General features: G+C 42.3%; 1 protein-coding gene across 2 annotated transcripts in view; it reads left to right on the top strand.

Annotated features, from left to right (window-relative positions):
• Nucleotides 1–19,022, top strand: part of snx29 (sorting nexin 29) — a 183,218-nt gene that overhangs the window by 34,712 nt on the left and 129,484 nt on the right. For both annotated transcript variants that reach the window (XM_078280045.1, XM_078280046.1), the window contains exon 14: nt 6,064–6,149. In XM_078280045.1, coding sequence (XP_078136171.1) covers nt 6,064–6,149 — 86 coding nt within the window. The remainder of the gene's footprint in view (nt 1–6,063; nt 6,150–19,022) is intronic.

Here is a 19,022-nt window from a genome sequence, read left to right as displayed (position 1 = left end):
CAACACAGAGGGTGTATTTTACACCCCCGGCTCGTGTTTTATCGGCCTGCTCTGAAATTGGATTTGAAAATGTACCGAGCAGGTGCGGCTGTTCCCTCATAACCTGCAGGACATGGCTTATTTACATTGTCCCACTGATAGCGCCAGTGATATCAGCTGACACCAGCGTGTGTACACGTCCCCAAATTTCCCTCAAGACCGCTTATATTGTTCTGTCAGGATTTGTTTTGTACTAGTGTGTCTGAGTGTTATCTGAGACGATGTAGATCATTTTGTCAGCTGGTTACTGGGAACATGCATATGTCTCTATGCAAGGATACATATATAGTATGGTTCAACCTAGGGCTACTAGTGTAAATTGGTATATTGTATATATTATAGTCCAGGCAGTGTTGTAGTCGAGTCGCCAACTGTTTGAGTCAAGTCTCGAGTCCCCAGTGTTCAAGTAAGAGTCCAAGTCCAGGTCACCAAAGAAGAGTACGTGTCGAGTCCGAATCGAGTCATCATTACCTGAGTTCAAGTCTGACTCGAGGCCCAGTCCAGGAGTCGAGTACTCCACCACCGCATATCACACATAAAAGTTTCGAGTTCTATTTCATGATTTCGTCGAGTCCGATTTCATAAATCCTCAAATCCGCGACCAAGTCCAAGTCATCAGCGCACAATTCCAATACGAGTCATGAGTCCCGAAAATAGCGACTTGAGTCAGTTTTATAATTTGTCACCAAAGATGATGACAAATTATAAAACATTTTTAACCTGACCTATTAATAACAAGCTAGGCTGATATGCCTGATCACTGATTATCTCTTTTAGTGGCTGACAAAGTCGATCCAATATAGTTCACAAGGTGACATTTTTCCTGTTTAAACATTCCTTTTGTTTTTCATATTGAGGGTTTTCTGTCTTAACGGTTGCAAAAAGCAAGCACATTACAGCAGAGTGATCAATATTTCAACAATTTGTGTTCATTATCAGGCTGTCGTAACCTGGAAAAGAAATTAAAGGATTGTTTGTTCAGAGAATCATTTATTCAGAGCAGTGATAGTTTGCTGTGCATCAATGATTCTCTGAATGAAGAAGATTAAACAAACCGTACTGTTCTTGATTACCTGAAGAGCTTTTGAGAAATCATTTATATTTGTAGCGTCTTAAATTGTGGCGAGCCATTAGAACTGTTGAAAAGTACATAATGGATTGGAAGCATTTTAGAAACCTGGACTGATGGAGCAGGTTAGAAAGGGCACACGGTACAATGTTGTTTTGTTAACATGGTGGATCAATAACACTGTCAGCCCTGGGTTCTTGTGCTATGGGTTACTGAAAATGTTCCAGCATTTGAACCTAAGGAACAACACAGCATTGAACTGATAGAAAAATATAATTACACCCATAAAAGCAGTGTTTAAAGTAATGAAATGGAAAATAACAGCAAGACTAATTGTAATTGACCTTTTCTTTTTTTTAAAGCAGACATTTTGACATGTCCTAGCACAGCTGTGATTTCTAACACTAACAAGGTGAGCCAGCTCCTGGTACGGAGCAATCGTTAATGTTGTCAGTAACACCTGTTATTTTCCTGCTATGACAATCAATGCGCACTGCACTTTATTACAGCTTCCCAGATGTTGGTGCAGTCTTTCCCTCACTTTTATTTCTTCTGGTATGAATTTACATTACAATAATTTGCTGACTGGTTTCTGTATTGATTTACCCCCTTAGTTTTTGGGCTTGACCGGAGCAGAATTTCTGGGTCGAAAAACCAAAACAACTAGCTAAAAAGGCTAAAAAGCTCTGTGGAGCCAAATGTAGTCTCGCATTGCCAGACCTATTCCACAGGAAGGAGGAGGGTCTGACTAGTCCACACAGCATTACGGGATAGGAGAAAAACGTGCTCTGGTTTATTGGCATTTCTTTAAACCAATCACAATCTATTTTGTAGAGCCGTTGTCTAGCCGTTGTCTATTTTGTAGAGCTCTACAAAATAGCCTCGGGAAGGAACTTGTTTTGGTGGAACGTGTACGTTCAAAAGTTGTTTTAGTCGTGCGACAGTAAACTATGATTAGACCGATAGTCTAGCTAGCTGTCTGGATTTACCCTGCAGAGATCTGAGGAGCAGTTAAATCGACCAGGGTTTAAAATGCCAACACAAAAAAAGCGGAAGGTAACGGACATCCGGCCGAAAAGAGTGAAATCAGGCGGAATTTCCGGCGGCACCTGAACAATCTCGGAAATGAAACGTCGTCGATATTGACCAAGCCAAATGTAAGAAAAGAGTTGGGTGCTGCTTAATGTCGAAATATTGATTAGTGCAGCTTTTACAATATCTCTATAAGGTCGACAAACATCACAAGGCACTGTAAATACAAAGTGCAGGATTGTAGTGCACCGGAATGACGCTCCGCCATTTCTTTTCTTCAAGTGACAAAATAAAATATTCTCAGTTCGCATAATCTCCTTAAAATTCATATTATTTTAAGGGCTTGAAGATCCAATCATCACTAAAGCGTACGTCATGCAAGAGAGCCAATACAAACAAATGGAATGGTCCAATATATACTTTACATCATATTGACTTTTAAGGTGTGTTGATTAATTCATGTCACGTCAACGATATGCATTACAGTAACATGGAAGAAAACATTCCACCTTGGAAGTTGCCGGTACCTGCTGGCAGTAGCCTTTGAGCGGCACAGTGAATACAATTTAAATTATTTTTTTCCCTCATGCTATAGCTAACTGATAACTAGTAAAGATGACAAGGCAGCAACACGTCCCGAAATGTTATAGTTCTAGATGACTAACGTATGTAAACTTTGTCAAAGGTGCGCTCCGGTACTTAAACAAATAGCACTACACCCCTTGATGAGACGTGTCATCTGAAGACCAAAGAGCTGAGGTTATTGAGGTACTAATAAGTAAAATCTCTACATTTTCTATAAGTGCATTGTTTACCTAAGCAGCTAGTATCACTGCCACCTCACTCACATTTTGTCAAATGCTGTAATCTGCCTGCTGGTGTGCCAACAGACACAAAACTCATTCTCAGTAAAATGAGACGCATCAGAATGTCTGCGTATCTCCCAGAGCCGCTACACACACACACACACACACACACACTTAGAGGAAGCGGCGTGTATTTGCTATAATTTAATCAGGCTGGAACAGCGTCTGGGCTGCGGGTGGTTCTGATAACTGTGACGTGGACAGCTCTTCAGAGAGCTAGTCATGCGGATTCAGGAGGTCTCCAGGCAAGCGCCTCTTTTGTTGTTGGGGAATGAGGGCTGATAAGCAGGGCACCAAATGAAGGGGGGGAGGGTAGGGGGGACGGCGGCGGAGCAAGACAAAGGCTGTTAAATGTAACTGCCAAGGGCATAAATGCGCACTCCAACTGATTGATTTCCTCCCCAAAGTCGTTGATGTTCAATCGGTTACGGCTTGTAAAGAGACTGCCTCTGTCTCTCACTCTTTATCACTCTGTCTTTGTGTTTGCGTTCCTCATCTGCAGTCCAGCACGCACACGCACTGCCTGGCTGCAAGTATTTGGTCACGTTAAACTGATTGTTGGCCGATGAAACCTGGCCTGCAGCAGGTTTAAGTTCATCCAAAATGTGTTGGTTGAGGTCAGGGCCAGTCAAGTCAGTCAGTCCTTCACTCCAAACTAGGAGAGTCATTTCTCTTTATTGGCATTTTTAGGGGGATGCGAGGGGGTTCCTGGGCGATGTCAAACCCAGTACGTTGTGGTTACTGTATACAGCGTTGTTGTAGTACTCGAGATCAGTCTTGGTCTTAAGACCAGTCTCAAGACCACTTTTTGAAGGTCTCTGTCTAGTCTCGGAATCGACCGCATTTTTACTCGGTCTTGGTCTCGGTCACGGATGAAGAGGACTCAGGATTTTATTTCAAAACAGGTCGAGACCACCACATTACTGTGATTGGATGTAAAACTTCCTACTTCAAATCCAACCAATAACTTAGTCTCGCTTTGCCGGACATTCCGACCACAGCGCTGCGGAGGAGGGTCTGGCTAGTCCACACAGCATTCCGGGATGGGAGAAAAATGTGCTCTGGTTTATTGGCATTTCTTTAAACCAATCACAATCGTCATGGGCGGTGCTAAGCGCTGGATGGAGCAACGGAGCCTCTGCAAAATAGCCTCGGGAAGGAACTTGTTTTGGTTGAACATGTGTACGTTCAAAGGTTGTTTTAGTCGTGCAACAGAAAACTCAGATTGGACAGATAGTCTAGCTAGCTGTCTGGATTTACCCTGCAGAGATCTGAGGAGAAGTTAACCAGAGTCCTCAGAAATCCACCAGAGTTTAAAATTACAACACAAAGAAAGCGGAAGGTGAGGGACATCCGGCTGAAAAGAGTGACATATCCGACGGCAATCCCGGAAGTGGAACGTCGAGGATATAGACTACCAATAACTTGACTCATTTCTAATTTTAATTGTGTTCCTTTTAACCCCCTCTCCCCACCCCCTTAACATGCAATCCCAAGAAAGTGAATGTGAAAGACAGGAGAAGCTCTGGCTGTCTGGCACTGGTCTGGGTCTTGACTTGGTCTCAACCCCTCAAAGTCTTGGTCTTGACTTGGTCTCGATACACTCTAGTCTTGGTGATGACGTGGTCTCGGTTTAGGGTGTCTTGACTTCACTAGTATACAGTATACATCTTAACCACTTAGCCAACTGGATGGCCCCAGAAAACCATTTCTATATGAAAAACTACTGTTGTGGCCGAAGGGATCATCACTTTCAAACAGGCGAAGGTCTTCCCTAAACTGTCGCCACAAAGTTGGACTCACTCTTAAATATAATTGTGTGTTGTAGGCCTACCACAAAATTTCCCTTTTTTCCTACTTGTTTTTAGACTTTTTTTTTGTGTCTCTGTTTTGGCGGTTAATCAATAAATCGACTTGGTTCACACGCAGGTCAACACAACATGTTGTTGAGATTTAAAAGATGTGCGTGTTGACAATTCTGCGAGCCCCTGTGACCTTCGGTTAGTAAGGCTGGTTATTGTTTAAAAAAATGATGATACCAGTACCAGTTCCCTTAAAGTGACACGAACACCAAGACTTGATTTTATACCTGTTTTTTTCCCCCCTTCTTCATACCTGTCACGTGAATGGAAGCATTTACTTGCGTAAAATGCCACCACTAGCTGCTGAAATAGTGGGTCAATCACACGTCGCATTAAATGAAAGAACACTTCATCAGACAATCATAATCAAATATATATATATTTTTTTTAGATCTGGGTACAGGATTGAATGCAGATATGCCGTTTGACTGGAGGAGTTGTAATACTGGGTTATTTCAGTTGATAACTTGAAGGTATTGAGTATGGTTACCCATAATACCCTTCTTTTTTTTTCAGATGTGTATCTTCAGAGAAGCATAATTCCAGTTTAATATGTGACTGCCCTGCCACTTGTTTCCTTACTGCTTGGATATACATGCAAAAGTTAATTATCTGTTTTTGCAGCTCGTATATATATTTAAAAAAAAATGCACGTCCAAATATATCTCAGCCACCTACACAGCTAGCTTTTATTATCTAATCCTCAATGCATAGTTAGTGCATTTCTACCTAGGATTTTGCAAAAAATCTGGTTGCAGTCATCAAACATTCATGTTAGTATCAGATGTGAAGACGGTCCACCTGTTGTTGTAGAGGTTGAAAAAGCCAGTCAAGGCACATCTCTGTAAATATACCTTACTCTGACCACCTGGATTAGATTTCAAATGTCACAGCAAGTTTCACACTGTCTCCCGCCACCGCATGCTGTCATAAACAACTTCCTGTGACCGGCTCGATGCAGCTCCCACAGTTGTTGGACAGAAAAATGTACCTTTTTGTCACTTTGTGCATGGCAGCAACTTTACTGTGATAACCAGCAGCCAGCAGATGATTATTTTATCTAAATTCACAAGTCTGACTCTAGTCTGTTATGAATTACTGGATATTTGACAAAGTTTGCATACGTGTTGTAGTTATGGCCTCCTTACTGTTTGTGTTCTCTGGTTATAAGCTGTGTGTGTCTCTGTTTGTGCAGGGAGAATGAGGTCCTAAAGGTCCAGTTGAAGAAGTATGTGGGGGCGGTACAGATGCTGAAGAGAGAGGGGAGCCAGGGCGATGATGGTAACGCATGCACACACACACACACACACACACACACACACACACACACACTTATGTGATATTAGATTTCATTTTTGTCTGTGTCCCAGTCCATCTATTTTGCTCTCAAACAGAAACACTTATAGATAAAGTAACGTCATCAGTTTCCTTCACATCAAAGATCAGTTCTGATGCATTTCTCAGAGGCCCAGATGACTAACCTCCCTTTTCACGGTGCAAGTGTTCTTCTCTTACTCCGACTTATCCTTCTTTTTTGTTTGTCGTTTTTTGGCTAGATTTGATAACTCTGACTTTGTTTTTTCGTGTTGCCAGGGGGATGTACGCCGTGCTCTGTGTAAAGACTGGCGAGATAAGCCCCTGCTGTATCAAAGGCAAATAAAATGAACATGGCAGATTATAGAGGGCCACACAATGGCTAATTGCATTTTGGGGGATAGAAGGGAGAGCGGTTATCTGTGACGCCCCGGAGGGTTTATGTGTTTGAGTTTTATTTTATGTTTTTGTGAGACAGCGAGGTAAAGCAATGTGGGGAACTTTGTAATATCAAGTTAATGATGTTTTATTTTATTATTTGGGGTCATAAAAACAACTATTTGGTGCTATAAATCCTTTCAATATTGCAACATTAATCCAGCAGGGAAGACATAGGAAGGAAAAAAGATCCAGTTTATTCCAACATCATTCCTGTCAGAATTGACCCTTGATAAAATTAAAAATAATGTGTCAAACAAGCAGGCAGACAATCAGACAGCTACGGCAGGTGTGGTAGGTCAAAATTGAAGTTGGATGTTGGTCTGTGAACAGTGACGTAAGAGTTATATTTACATTTATATTCCAATACCATTCCAAAGAATAGAGATATCTAGGCATGCATGACATGGCAAAAGGTTTGGTAAAAAATATAAGACTTAATGCACTAGATAGGTTGTGGCTTTCTCTGTTGGGACTGATGTTATGTATAATTAACCCCACCTATGTAGAATCGTTTGTAATTGCCTGTGAAACGCGTTGTAGAAGGGCGGCCTGCCAGAAACGACCGTGTGCCAATAAAAAGAATTAATTGGCGCGCTGTTCAAAAAGTACCTTTTATGTATTAAAAAACTTTGGTAGACAACATTATATCATCAGTCTTTTAAAACGACTAAAATCAATTGCTCACTGCTCGTTGAAAAAGTAATTACATTACTTATTTTGCTCATCTTTTATAGTATTAAAGTAGTATAGTATACTAATAGTAGTAGTATATTTATGGCACGCACCCTACAACTCTGAAACAAAAGACGGTGATTCCTGATTAAAGACTTACCAGCCGGATGTAGGCAAAGCTACCAGTGACCAGACAACACCATATATGAATAAGACATATTTTAACTCAAAAGTTGAGGAGGTGCATTTCTTCCCAACACCTCCACAGGGAAGAACTTGGGCCCTATTTTAGCGATCTAGGCGCACGGCGCAGGTGCGTTTAGGGCGTGTCCAAATCCACTTTTACTAGTATAACGGCAGAAAAAAGGGTCCGCGTGCCGGGCACATAGTTCAAAAGAATTGTACTTAGTGTCTTCATTAATTCATAGGTGTGTTTTGGGTGTAACATGCAATAATCAGTGTCAGTGTCTCATTCCCATTCCCTTTAAAAGCCAGGCACGATTGTACCTTGGCGCATTGCTATTATGATGGCGGATTTGCACCGTAATATTTTTATTTGTAATCTTTTTGCATGTTTGTGTCCTGCTACGTGCCCGTGTGTGTGTGTGTAACAAGCATAGTGTGCGCGCGCTGTGCATAAGCCTAGGCACATTTTACTAATGTGCTGTTAAATAACAACGGAAATGCTGCGCTATTGACTTAAGAACAGGTTTTTGTTGGTCAATGCCGCCATCACTTCCCGCTGCCTCAAGATAGCAATACGGCAAGAATTCACCTGAACACACCTTGTAAGACCAGCACGCCCATGGGCGCACAGATGGACGCGAGTGCATTTGCTATTTAAACGACACGGCCGCTGGACAGTCTTAAAATTGCAAAGAGACTTGCGTCGGGCTTTGTGTTGCGCTGCGCCGGTTGGAAGATGGGGCCCATTGAGACCAACCACTCCCAACCAATCTCCAAAAAATGTTTCTTCAAGACACATTTAAAGGGACTGACTAAAAAACAATTCTGATATATTTTATAAAAAGAGGAAGTTGTTCAGTATTTCTTCTTCTTTTTGAGTTCAAACAGTCAAGTAATGTTTTCAGGTGAGTTGACAACCCTGCGTGTGTTAACCAAGACCACAGACCTAGGCAACTTTGTGATGTTTAAAACATCACAACGGCTTCATATTTCATCCCTCTGCTTCCCGGCAATTACCATGTTCAGCATGTCAAACTCGGCCGCCTGGCCCGCTGACACCGGAGAGCGCGGCGGGGAGGAAACGCTGACGATGGGAGATGATTGGAAGGAGAAATAGTGATTCCCTGACACATGACAAGGCACATCTATTATCAGGAAATAGCCATCACCCAGCTCATTTGCAAAGTCTTGACAAACCTGTTCTGGCTCTCCTCTTGTTTTGTTTTTTTTGCCCTTCTTGTTTTACCGGCACTCATTATCTTTCTCGCTCATGTTGACTTTTTCATTCTCCCATCATTTGTACCCTTTCCCCTCTCCCTTTTCACCCCTCCTTCATCACTCTTGTCTTTCCCTCTCTTTCCATCCTCGCTCCCCTCATCCCGACAGGCGTAGTAATTCCGTCTCCACAGCGGCGTCTAAATGATTTCATCCTCCCTCGCCTCTGTCTTCTCCTGCTAATGATGTGCCTCGTTCCATCACACTTTGATGTTGACTAGCACAGTTTTCTGGTGTCTGTGTGTGTGTGTGTGTGTGTGTGTTGGGAGTAGAGGAGGAGGAATAGTGTGTGAGCAGTTTAGAGGGGAGCAAAAATCGAGGAGGATGAATTTATACGCAAGCGCCCCTTTTTCATGTGCTGTCAGTATGCTTCCCCGTGATCAGTGCGCTACCTTTTTGAAACCCCTCCTGTCTAATGATAGCGCCGCAGATCTCTCGTACGCTCCTCAGGAGCTGTCAGCCACACTGACATCCCACAAAGGACGCTTCTCCTTTCTGCTGTTTCAGAGTGGTGATAATTATTGCTCCCTGAAGCTGTCTTTCTCTGTTTGTTTGGGGGATTTCCCCGCTCTACTTATAGAGAACAGTATGTTTTTGTTGCTGTGTGTTCTTTTACGTGAATGTGTATTACAGTACTGTCCAAAAGCGTGTTACATGCATGAATCCATTGTGAAAATCTGCATATGTCCCTATAGTAGACGACAGGACGTACATACACTTTTCATGTCACATAAGTGGAGCTCCAATTTGCGTGATGTCAAATTGAGTTGAACGTTTAGATGCTCTTGATAGGTGTGTGTACGTGCGTGCGTGCGTGCGTCTTTATGTATTTTCTATGTGTGTCATTACGAGAAGCCATTAGCTGAACCCCAGAGAACTTGTAGTGTATCAGTGACAGTCATGTTAAATGTAAAGCAGACGTTAGATGAAGAGAAATCTCCAGGGAGAGACACGGAGCAGCACATGTAGAATTATCTCACACACACACACACACACACACACACACACACACACACACACACACACACACACACACACACACACACAAACTAACCCACTTTTGCACAGATCCCATGGCTCTTGAAGATCTTTGAAGGTTTGCGCAAACATAATAAGTCTGGACAAGTTTTTTGAACATAAATTGGGGCCTTGAAAGAGCATCCCTATGAAATATGAAAGTCCTCTGCACACCTACAGTATTTATTATGCTTGTACAGATGTTAGTAGGAGGTCAGGGCCAATGCATTTTATGTAAACTGTCCACAGTGCGATCTGACACTGATTTTAAAGCCTTTGCCATGTGACATAGCTCTAAATGCATTCTGTCAACCAGATGCTGTATTTTTGCACCCAGTTTCATCATTTTGACATCTGACATCCATCATTCTCTCATGCGAACATGGCAGCTCTCCTCTCAGACTCTGGATGTGTAGATACGTTATGTATATATAGATACATATATAAATTTAGATCAGAAGGGGCTCTAGTGTTGGCAGTCCATTGACTTAAGCGTGGTGAGGTCCAGGTGCTATACAAACTGTAAAATACTACTGTGAAAGTTTTAAAACGCTCTGTGGATTGAGATGGCTAGATTTATCAAGCCGTTTGCGCCTGTTTCCAGGCATTAATTGTTCCCAAAGACTGACTTAACCGATGCGGGCTATTTACAAGCAGGGCGCACTTGGGTAAAATCGTAGATTGCCTGCCACATGAGCGAGAAGAGACAAGTTGCGCTTTCAGTATGCGTTTGTGGGAGGGTCATGGGGAAAGTGGGCGTTCCACCCAAAAAGATGGGAGGATGCGCGTAAAGTGCGCCTAATTATATATTCCGCGGTATTTACAAAGACTGCCAGTAAGAGCGCCTCTGTTCTACGGGGGAAATTCTCCGCCTCTTAAAAGCAGGTCTAAACCAGGAAGTAAACCCGCCTCCATGTCTGTTCCATTTTTGATAAACAATTTTGCAATTATTTAACTATATAACACTCTCTTTAATGACTTAACCCCATCGGTTGGGTTGACATATAAATGATATAAACATATGTATACATACATAAAACCAACACAACAGTGTCATAACAGACCACACATACCTTCATTCTCTGCAGAGATCTCAGCAGTATCTATGCCGTCCACACTAGAGATGTTCCGGTATCGGCTCCGATACTGCCTAAAACGCTGGTATCGGTATCGGGAAGTACTGCAGTTTATGCACCGATCAGATACCACGTAATAAAGCCCTAAAGAAAATCTACGTTAAAGTAGTTTATGTTCTTTTTCTGTTATAACTGACTGTCAAACTGGATAATAAAAGAAAGTTCTGGGGCGTTCATGTTTCACAAAGAGTTTAACCTGAGCCAGACCGACAACAAAGATAGAAATCACATCACATCCATACAGGGATAGTAGTATACAGCTGTTAAAACATAATAAAATATATGACACACTGTTATCGGATCGGTACTCGGTATCGGCCGATACGCAAGTTCAGGTATCGGAATCGGTATCGGGAAGGAAAAAATGGTATCGGACCATCTCTAGTCCACACCTTCCACCTGTTCGGCATGAGTGTTTGCTGCACCACCTCTTCAGTAGTAGATAGCGTGTCTATTTCTGGTGGACCTGAAGCGGTTCTCCTCGATTGTGCCCGGTTGTACGCTACCTTCTCTTTTGTTCTGCGCTTTATGTCTTGCCACCATTTGTTTTTTTTTGTTGTTTTTTTTACCTCCTCCACTTCTCTCTGTGTAGATGATAACGAGTTGATTTTATTTGTTATGGCAATCCAAATCAAATGTTTTTTCTGAGGGTGTGGATGTTCTGCCCTGTAATATGTTCAGGCTTGTTGTTACTTCATGCTCTAATAGGTCAATTTCATGGTCACTAAATTTAAGTTTTTCCCGTAGGAAGATCCATGATAGATGCCCATTCTTTGCTCTTTTAGAGGCGCGCTAATTACGCTAGAGGGAGGAGTATGCGCTGATTGGCTGATGGGTGTCAGGTTTGATAAATACTACGCAAAATGAGGAAGCATAAACTCGCGTAAACAGACGCAGCGTAAACTGTGCTAGTGTTAGTAAATCTACCTCAGAGAGCACAGATGCAGAAGACCCGCTAACGCTGACCAATCAGAGCAGACTGGCCTTTTTTTTTCGGGAGGGGGGCTTAAAGAGACAGGGCGCAGACAGAAGGTGAATACAGGTATATTCAATGAGTTTTTGAACATTAAAGTATGTAAACATGTTGTAGTAGAAACCCAAAATACAAGTATGATCCTGAAAATGAGCACAACATGGGACCTTTAAGGTTGGCATGACTTGAGATAGAATGCTTTTGTCTGAATCGGTGCAATGATAGGGTCAGGGTGGAAACAAGAGCATTGACTGGATAAGAAAGAGAACCTGCGCTGTCCAGTCATCAGTGGAAGCTCTTTGTCTCTCGGGAGATAATGTTTCAGTGCGTTTCTCTCTCCCAGGGGGAGGTTTAATGGCTGGCTCGTTGACCAGCTGCTGTTTGACTGACTGCTTTTCCTGGGGTACTGGTTCTCTGGGGGGTTCACCAAACCTGTAGGAAACGGGTTCCTTCTCCTCCCTCTGAGAGGGCTGATCGCTTCACGTGGTCAGCTGAAATTGGCCTGCTGTGCTGTATATAAAAATGATTGGCCTGCCAGTGGCGGGATAGGGATCAGGAGTTATTAACCTGTTAAGTGCTGGCTGGGCACGCCGAGGACTCTGGAGGAGATCAATAATGGGTCAGAGGGCAGTTAGTCTCGCGAGATGGAATTCCCTCTCTTCCATTTTCTTGTCAAGAGCTTGGTGATACCTCTTTTTCCTCTCATTTCTATCCAGACAGTCCATTATTCCTTTACAGTAATGCTCTTTCTGGTAGAAACAGCAAATTTTCAACCATTCATTTTCTTCTTTTTGCCTTAAAATAACTTTTAAAAAATGTCTGTCTTTCAAAGACATTATATATATATATATATATATATATATATATATATATATATATATATATATATATATATATATATATATATATGTGTGTGTGTGTATATGTATGTATATATTATATATATATATATGTGTATGTATATATTATATATATGTATGTATATATTATATATGTATATATATGTATGTGTATATATATATTTGTATGTGTGTATATATAATTGTATATATATTTATATATATATGTATATATTATATATATGTGTGTATATGTGTATATGTGTGTATATATATATATGTATATATATGTGTGTATATGTGTATATATATATATGTGTGTATATGTGTATATATGTTTATTATATATTTTTTTGTAAGCCTAATGTAGTTTGTTTCTTTTATGAGTTATACTGTATGTGTAAATACATTCAAACTAAACCCCTTTTGTTTATTTCCCCACCAGGGTTACATGTGGCAGACTTGCACATTGATTCATTCTGCTTTTTGCCTGTCACTGCGTACGTGTTTAATTTGCTCATAAATAAACCCGCCGCTGATGGCAGCTTATTCATCTCCAATAAGGAAATGGATTACATGGCCGTTTAAAACCCAATAAGCTTCCCTTGCTGCACCTTGGTCTCTCCTGCTTCATCCGACAGCCAGTGGCCTAATGAGTGAATGAGAGGCATTTGTCACCGCTGCCTGCCCTAATAGGAGTGTGTAACTTATTCATTACACACACAGATCTGCGTTTATTGTCCCACAGTGAGCTCCACTTCGCCCCTTGTATGGCCTCAGGGAGGTCAGGCATCTTGGTGTGAGGTGTCGTGTGTGTGTGTGTGTGTGCGTGTGCGCGTGCGCGTGTGCGCAAGCCTGGCATGAAAGTGTGAAGGTTTGTTAGTATGTTAATAAAAACTTTGGATGTGTGTAGCTTTTTCTGGGGCTGTAAAAACCATGGTGTGTTTGTGTGTGTATACGTGTTATTATGGAGGTGGATTTTCATTACTTCTTCACTAATGAGAAGCTGAGTGTGTTGGGGGGTTAGCGTGAGAAAAGCAGGTCACAGTGGCGAGGGAGGGGGGGCGGGGGGCGGTCGTTATTAAACAAATGTGTGTAGGTATGTGTTTTGTCAGGGCAATTGTGCATATGTGTGCACGTTCACATACTGTATCAGTCCCATGTCCCACTGAGTGAGCGTAGGTGAGACACGGTGTGTATGGGCGTGTGCGTCTGAGGCCTAAATTAAACTGTGCATTAGCGGCTGTAGGTGGGTATGAAACTGCTGTAGCCGGTGTGTAAGTGCTTTATGTTATAAAGTTATTTACGTCCCGGTAGGCCGACTGTAAAAGAGCAAATGATGAGTCATTCTCAATGTGAATTGAGCCTAATTGTGCCCCACACATTTAGCCGCAGATCATAACAGCTCACATTGTTTAGCCTCTCAGGTCTTAATCCAACAGATTGGCCATGTTTACCAGCTCAAAGGTGTGAGGGTCTTTTGATTTATTCAGCAGAGGGGAGTCTGTTTTGTGTGTTTATATGCCAATTAATTCAACAGACACTGTTTGTTTATCTGGCACAAGAGAGGTGACATCGCATATTGTTTCCCAAAGGTGGGGCCAGGTGGTCACCGCCCGATTGCCGCCCACGTGTCGGATTTAGGCTTCTGCAGGCGTAATACCTCACAGGCGTTTCCATGTGGGCGCAGCAGGGGTGTGCGACAGATTTCATCACCTGGACGAATCAGTGTTAATGAACATTTTAATCATCTCGCTGAACGCCGGAGCCTGCTGGGTGTCCTCTCATCCGCCTCTCCCCGGAGATAAATATGGAAAAGCGCGGCTGAGAAGGAAAAGCACTGCAGCGGTGTGTAGGTTCCCGTGTGATGCATCTTTGGGCTTTCAGGCAACCAAAATGGAGCATTTGTTTGACTTACTGCCTTTTTATGTCACAATACTTTACAAAACATTCAACATTTCTTTGAGCTTGATTTACAGTGAAAACTCTTCCCTCCATCGCTTGCTCTAGTTTGCGCTCATAGTCTTTCTCTGCACCTGGACAACTCATGAGCCGGACAGCATGCAGTGTTACAATGACACAACTGTGAGATGTCATGTCATTAGCTGCTGCATAACTGCACATTTAAAATGGGTTTTAATATGGTGATTATGATATTTCTTTTTGCTTATTTCTTATTTCTTCCATTTCTCTTTTTTTCAATGGAATGTTGGCTCATCCTTAAAACATCCAACACTACACTAAATGATGTAACACAGCAGTGACAGAATTTCTACAACGCTGGGTAATAGAATTGGAATCAGTGTCATGATATTAATTTGCCAGCATCAATATATATCAGCTGGCTCAGTTGACAGTTGTAAGTGTGGAACTTTGGTCACCCGATAACAGGAGGTAGTCACCCCTCTGGCTATTCAAAGATGGCCTCTGATCTTTTCTCCAACTGTCCACTGTCTCGTGGCTGATTACCTTCAACCTTTCTCAGCTCAGTCGATGAAAGTTGAAGTCTCTCTTTCTAGCTCTCATGCTGTCTCTTGTCCAGGGACATTTCGTTTTCATTCTATGTCAAATTAAAACCTTAATAAAACCACCCCTCCCTAATAACGGGAATAAAAATGATAAAAGATATGGATTTTCAGTTCGTTTCTTTCGCTGTAGCTGTAGAAGGTGGGAAGAGGGAGAAATACAGCAGGTGTTTTTCCAAAAGTGTATTGTAAGACCTTGACTGACTGCTTCCTCGCTGCCTGCGTTTAAATGAAAACCTGTGAGCTCTGTCTGACGACGATTTAGCCTCCGGAGGCAATTGCCAATACTTCTGGGGTTCTGGACTGGTTCACGGACTGTTTACCTGCATGCAACCAAAGCCCGCTCAAACGTGATTGGTTAATACTACTCGGACTACAAACGGACTACAAACAGAAACCAGAGTGCTTCCGATACCAACATCTTGTCCCTTTGCCTACAGATTCTGCTTTCGTAGCCCAAACAGGTATATCTAATTGAAAGCTAAGATCTCTTACTTGTTTCAACTATGAAATCATATTCGGAAAGGATCATCAAAGAGCTTATAGAGGTACCGAGGGATTTTCAAGCTTCAGTCGAGCTGAGGCATTGTGTGCAACATTTGAGAGCAACTCGATGTAAGGGGGGCGCCTGTAATATTTGTGCTCGCTCAATCCTCTTGAAGCTTTGTAATAGAGTGAGGCGTCTGTCTCTGAGACTGGATTAAGTAAAGAGAGAGCGGCTGTGAGTCTGAGGAGACGGGAGGGACGAGGGGAGAGAGGGAAGCCTTCAGGTGATGCATCTGGAGACACACACACACACACACACACACGCACGCCTCCGGGCCGATGCTGTACCTGGAACTCCAAGTCTCTGCAAGTTTCATCCCTCCGTCCTGCAACCACACAAGGTTTACATGTGTGTGAGCCTGCCTGGGTGTGTTTTGCAAGATTGTGCCACTTCTAAACTAGCATAGCACACAATCCCTCTCCCCCCCCCCCCCCCCCTTGTCTGCCTCCCACCTCTATCTTGGGAGTGATTACATCTGGACCCAGCTCGCCTGCCTGCCTACCTCCCAGCCAGTGTAGGGACTGGTGCTGTATTAGCAGAGAGGCCAGTCATTTACTGCGTGACTGCCCGCGCTGATAATAACACAGCACAGACTTCAGCATTTTTTCTGGAGCGGAGCAAGGGCTAAACGGTCCAGGTTGCATCTTTTTGCTGCTGCGGTTGAGCTGTGAGGTGGAGTGTGTGTGTGTGTGTTTTGAATCACAGAAGAGTGACTGTGCACTTGTTTAAAGGGGGGCGTTTTTTATTTTATTTACAACAGCAGCTGTATGTCGGGTACCTGCGGCAGTCCCACCGATATCCACACCTCCTCTCACAGTTGTTGCAATGCACTCTGGGTAGGAGGCAGAGGCTTACAAGGATACTTTAGTAGCAATGATGTCATTGGCTTGGTTGGACCAAGGGGGATATTAATCTGAGCTGATCGGTGCTCTGTGTAGGCCAACCTACGCAGCGTCCCACACACAGAGCTGATAATGAAATCGGAGGAGCATCTGTCTCTGTTGTCCTTTCCCCCGTTAGTGTCTTCTCATGCTTGTAAACATTTTGGTTAGTCATGAGCACGTATTCATAGGAAAGTTCTAGTAATTACCCACCTTATTTGTATCTAGAAGAAGCAGCATAACATAATTTTGCTTGAAATTAAAAGTATTCATTTGATTTTAAATTGATTTTGAAGCCTCAGGGAAAGACAGAGATCCACTGGTGAATTTGAAATGAACCAAACATAAACTGCAGCAGATGTTGGCCAGTTTTTAAAAAGTAGGGTTTGAATAAATTAGTTTGAATTCGGAATGTAATTGTGATGTTTATTACTTCAGACAGCTGGCATCAGTTGAATCCCTGTTATGTTAAATGTTTCTTTCGCTTTCACTTCCACAATTTGTGATGCCAGGTGGAAAATATCAGAACCAGCTAAACATGTCGAAACACACAGGTTTGTCAGGTGTTCTGTTTCTCCTGACATTAATTACCACAAACAACTACAACGTGATCAGTTCATTGTCAGTTTGACAGATCGTGACACATCTCATCTCGTGATCAATTTAATTACTAGACGACTGTCAAAACAATTGCCTCACTTATTGAATATACGGCCTTTGATGTTGTCATAAAGTTGATCTCCTTCTCCTTTTCCCTAAAGTTGAATGTTATATTTTGGAAAATCACATTCAATTCCTTAAGATATTAGTGGAAGCAGTCTTTATTTCAGACACAGAGCCCTGCTTCTGCTTCAGCTTTACCCTGCCTTTAGGCAGCCCTCTCTGCTGGGAACTCAAGCCGTCATATTTCTCTCTTCAAAGCCACCAGACTCCTCTGTCATTTTACAGGAGTCTGGTGGCTTTGAAGTGACATTGATGTCTACAACGGATCAGTTCTCCGTTGAAAAGGGCTGCCGGCAAGGTAAACTAGTGAAAACATTCTAAATATATCGTACAGATAAATAAACAGATAAACAGATATTTTTTTTTTTTTTTTTTAATGGGTGGCTAAAATACATTTAGCTGCTGCCCCTGTCCACAGCAGTACGTTGCTTCGCTTCCATGCCGATTCTCCTGCCTGCTTCTCCAAACTGGGGGACGTGCTGACCGCCATGTACTGTAGATCCGGGATCTTCAACAGGTGAGCCGTGACACCTAGGGGGTCCTCAGAGTCAGTGCAGGGGGGCCTCCAAATTATAGTTACATTTTTTTAAAAGTTTTTTTCAAAAAAATTTGAAAAGTCCTAAAATGAATCCAACATATTATTAGCAAATATAAATCCCCACTGATGATAGGCTTACTGGCCTATAGGTAAGGCCATCAACAGATACAGTTATTCCTAAGGATTCACTATGCCACACAAACATCAAAAATCATTCCAACAATTATTTCAATAGCTTAGTATTCAATGCAAAAAAGGTATGTATAAAGGTTTTAGTCTGCCCTACACGTTATTGTAGGCAACATTTAATGCAACATTTTATACAATATATGTAGTAGGGGGTCCCTGCTCCATCCCTTTTCCAGTAAAGAGGTTCTTGGCTTAAAAAACGTTGAAGACCCCTGCTGTAGATAATACACTGACACTAATATATAAGTACCTCATACAACCACACTTCAAGAGATTCAAACTATCCCTTTATGGGAAAATCAGATGTAAGCAGGCCACGTTACAATGTGTTGTCCAGTTAACAAGACTTCAGTGTTTACAGCTATGCTAGCAGCTCTGTGAGGCTGTAGTTGGGCATCGTGGTGCTGTGAGCTAAATGCTAACGTCTGCATGCTAACATGCTTAAAATGACAATCCTAACAGGCTGATGTTTAGCAGGTGTGAAGTGTACCATCTTAGTTTACCGTGTTAGCATGCTAACATTTGCTAATTCGGGCTAAACACAAAGTACAGCTGAGGCTGATGGGGATGTCATCAGTTTTGCAGGTATGTGGTCATAAACTTAAGTATTGGACACTTTTTGACCTAAAAATAGTGAAAGTCAGAGCATCACCAATGTGTAGGATTCATTCTTAAGGGAGAACGTGAATGGTTGTAAATTTCATGGCAATCCATCCGACACTTGTTGAGACATTTCACCCAAAACGACAAACGTCAACCTCATGGTGTTGGTATAGGAAAAGGGAGAGGATAACCGAAGCCATTAGGATTCATCCTCTCAGCACCATGGATATATGTACCAAATTTCATGGCAAGCCATCCATTAGTTGTTGAGATATTTCAGTCTGGATTAAAGGGT

Source organism: Sander vitreus, chromosome 21 (assembly GCF_031162955.1).
Source record: "Sander vitreus isolate 19-12246 chromosome 21, sanVit1, whole genome shotgun sequence".
Lineage (NCBI taxonomy): Eukaryota > Metazoa > Chordata > Actinopteri > Perciformes > Percidae > Sander > Sander vitreus.
The sequence above is the reverse complement of the archived record's forward strand: the minus strand, read 5'-3'. Positions and strand labels throughout refer to the sequence as shown.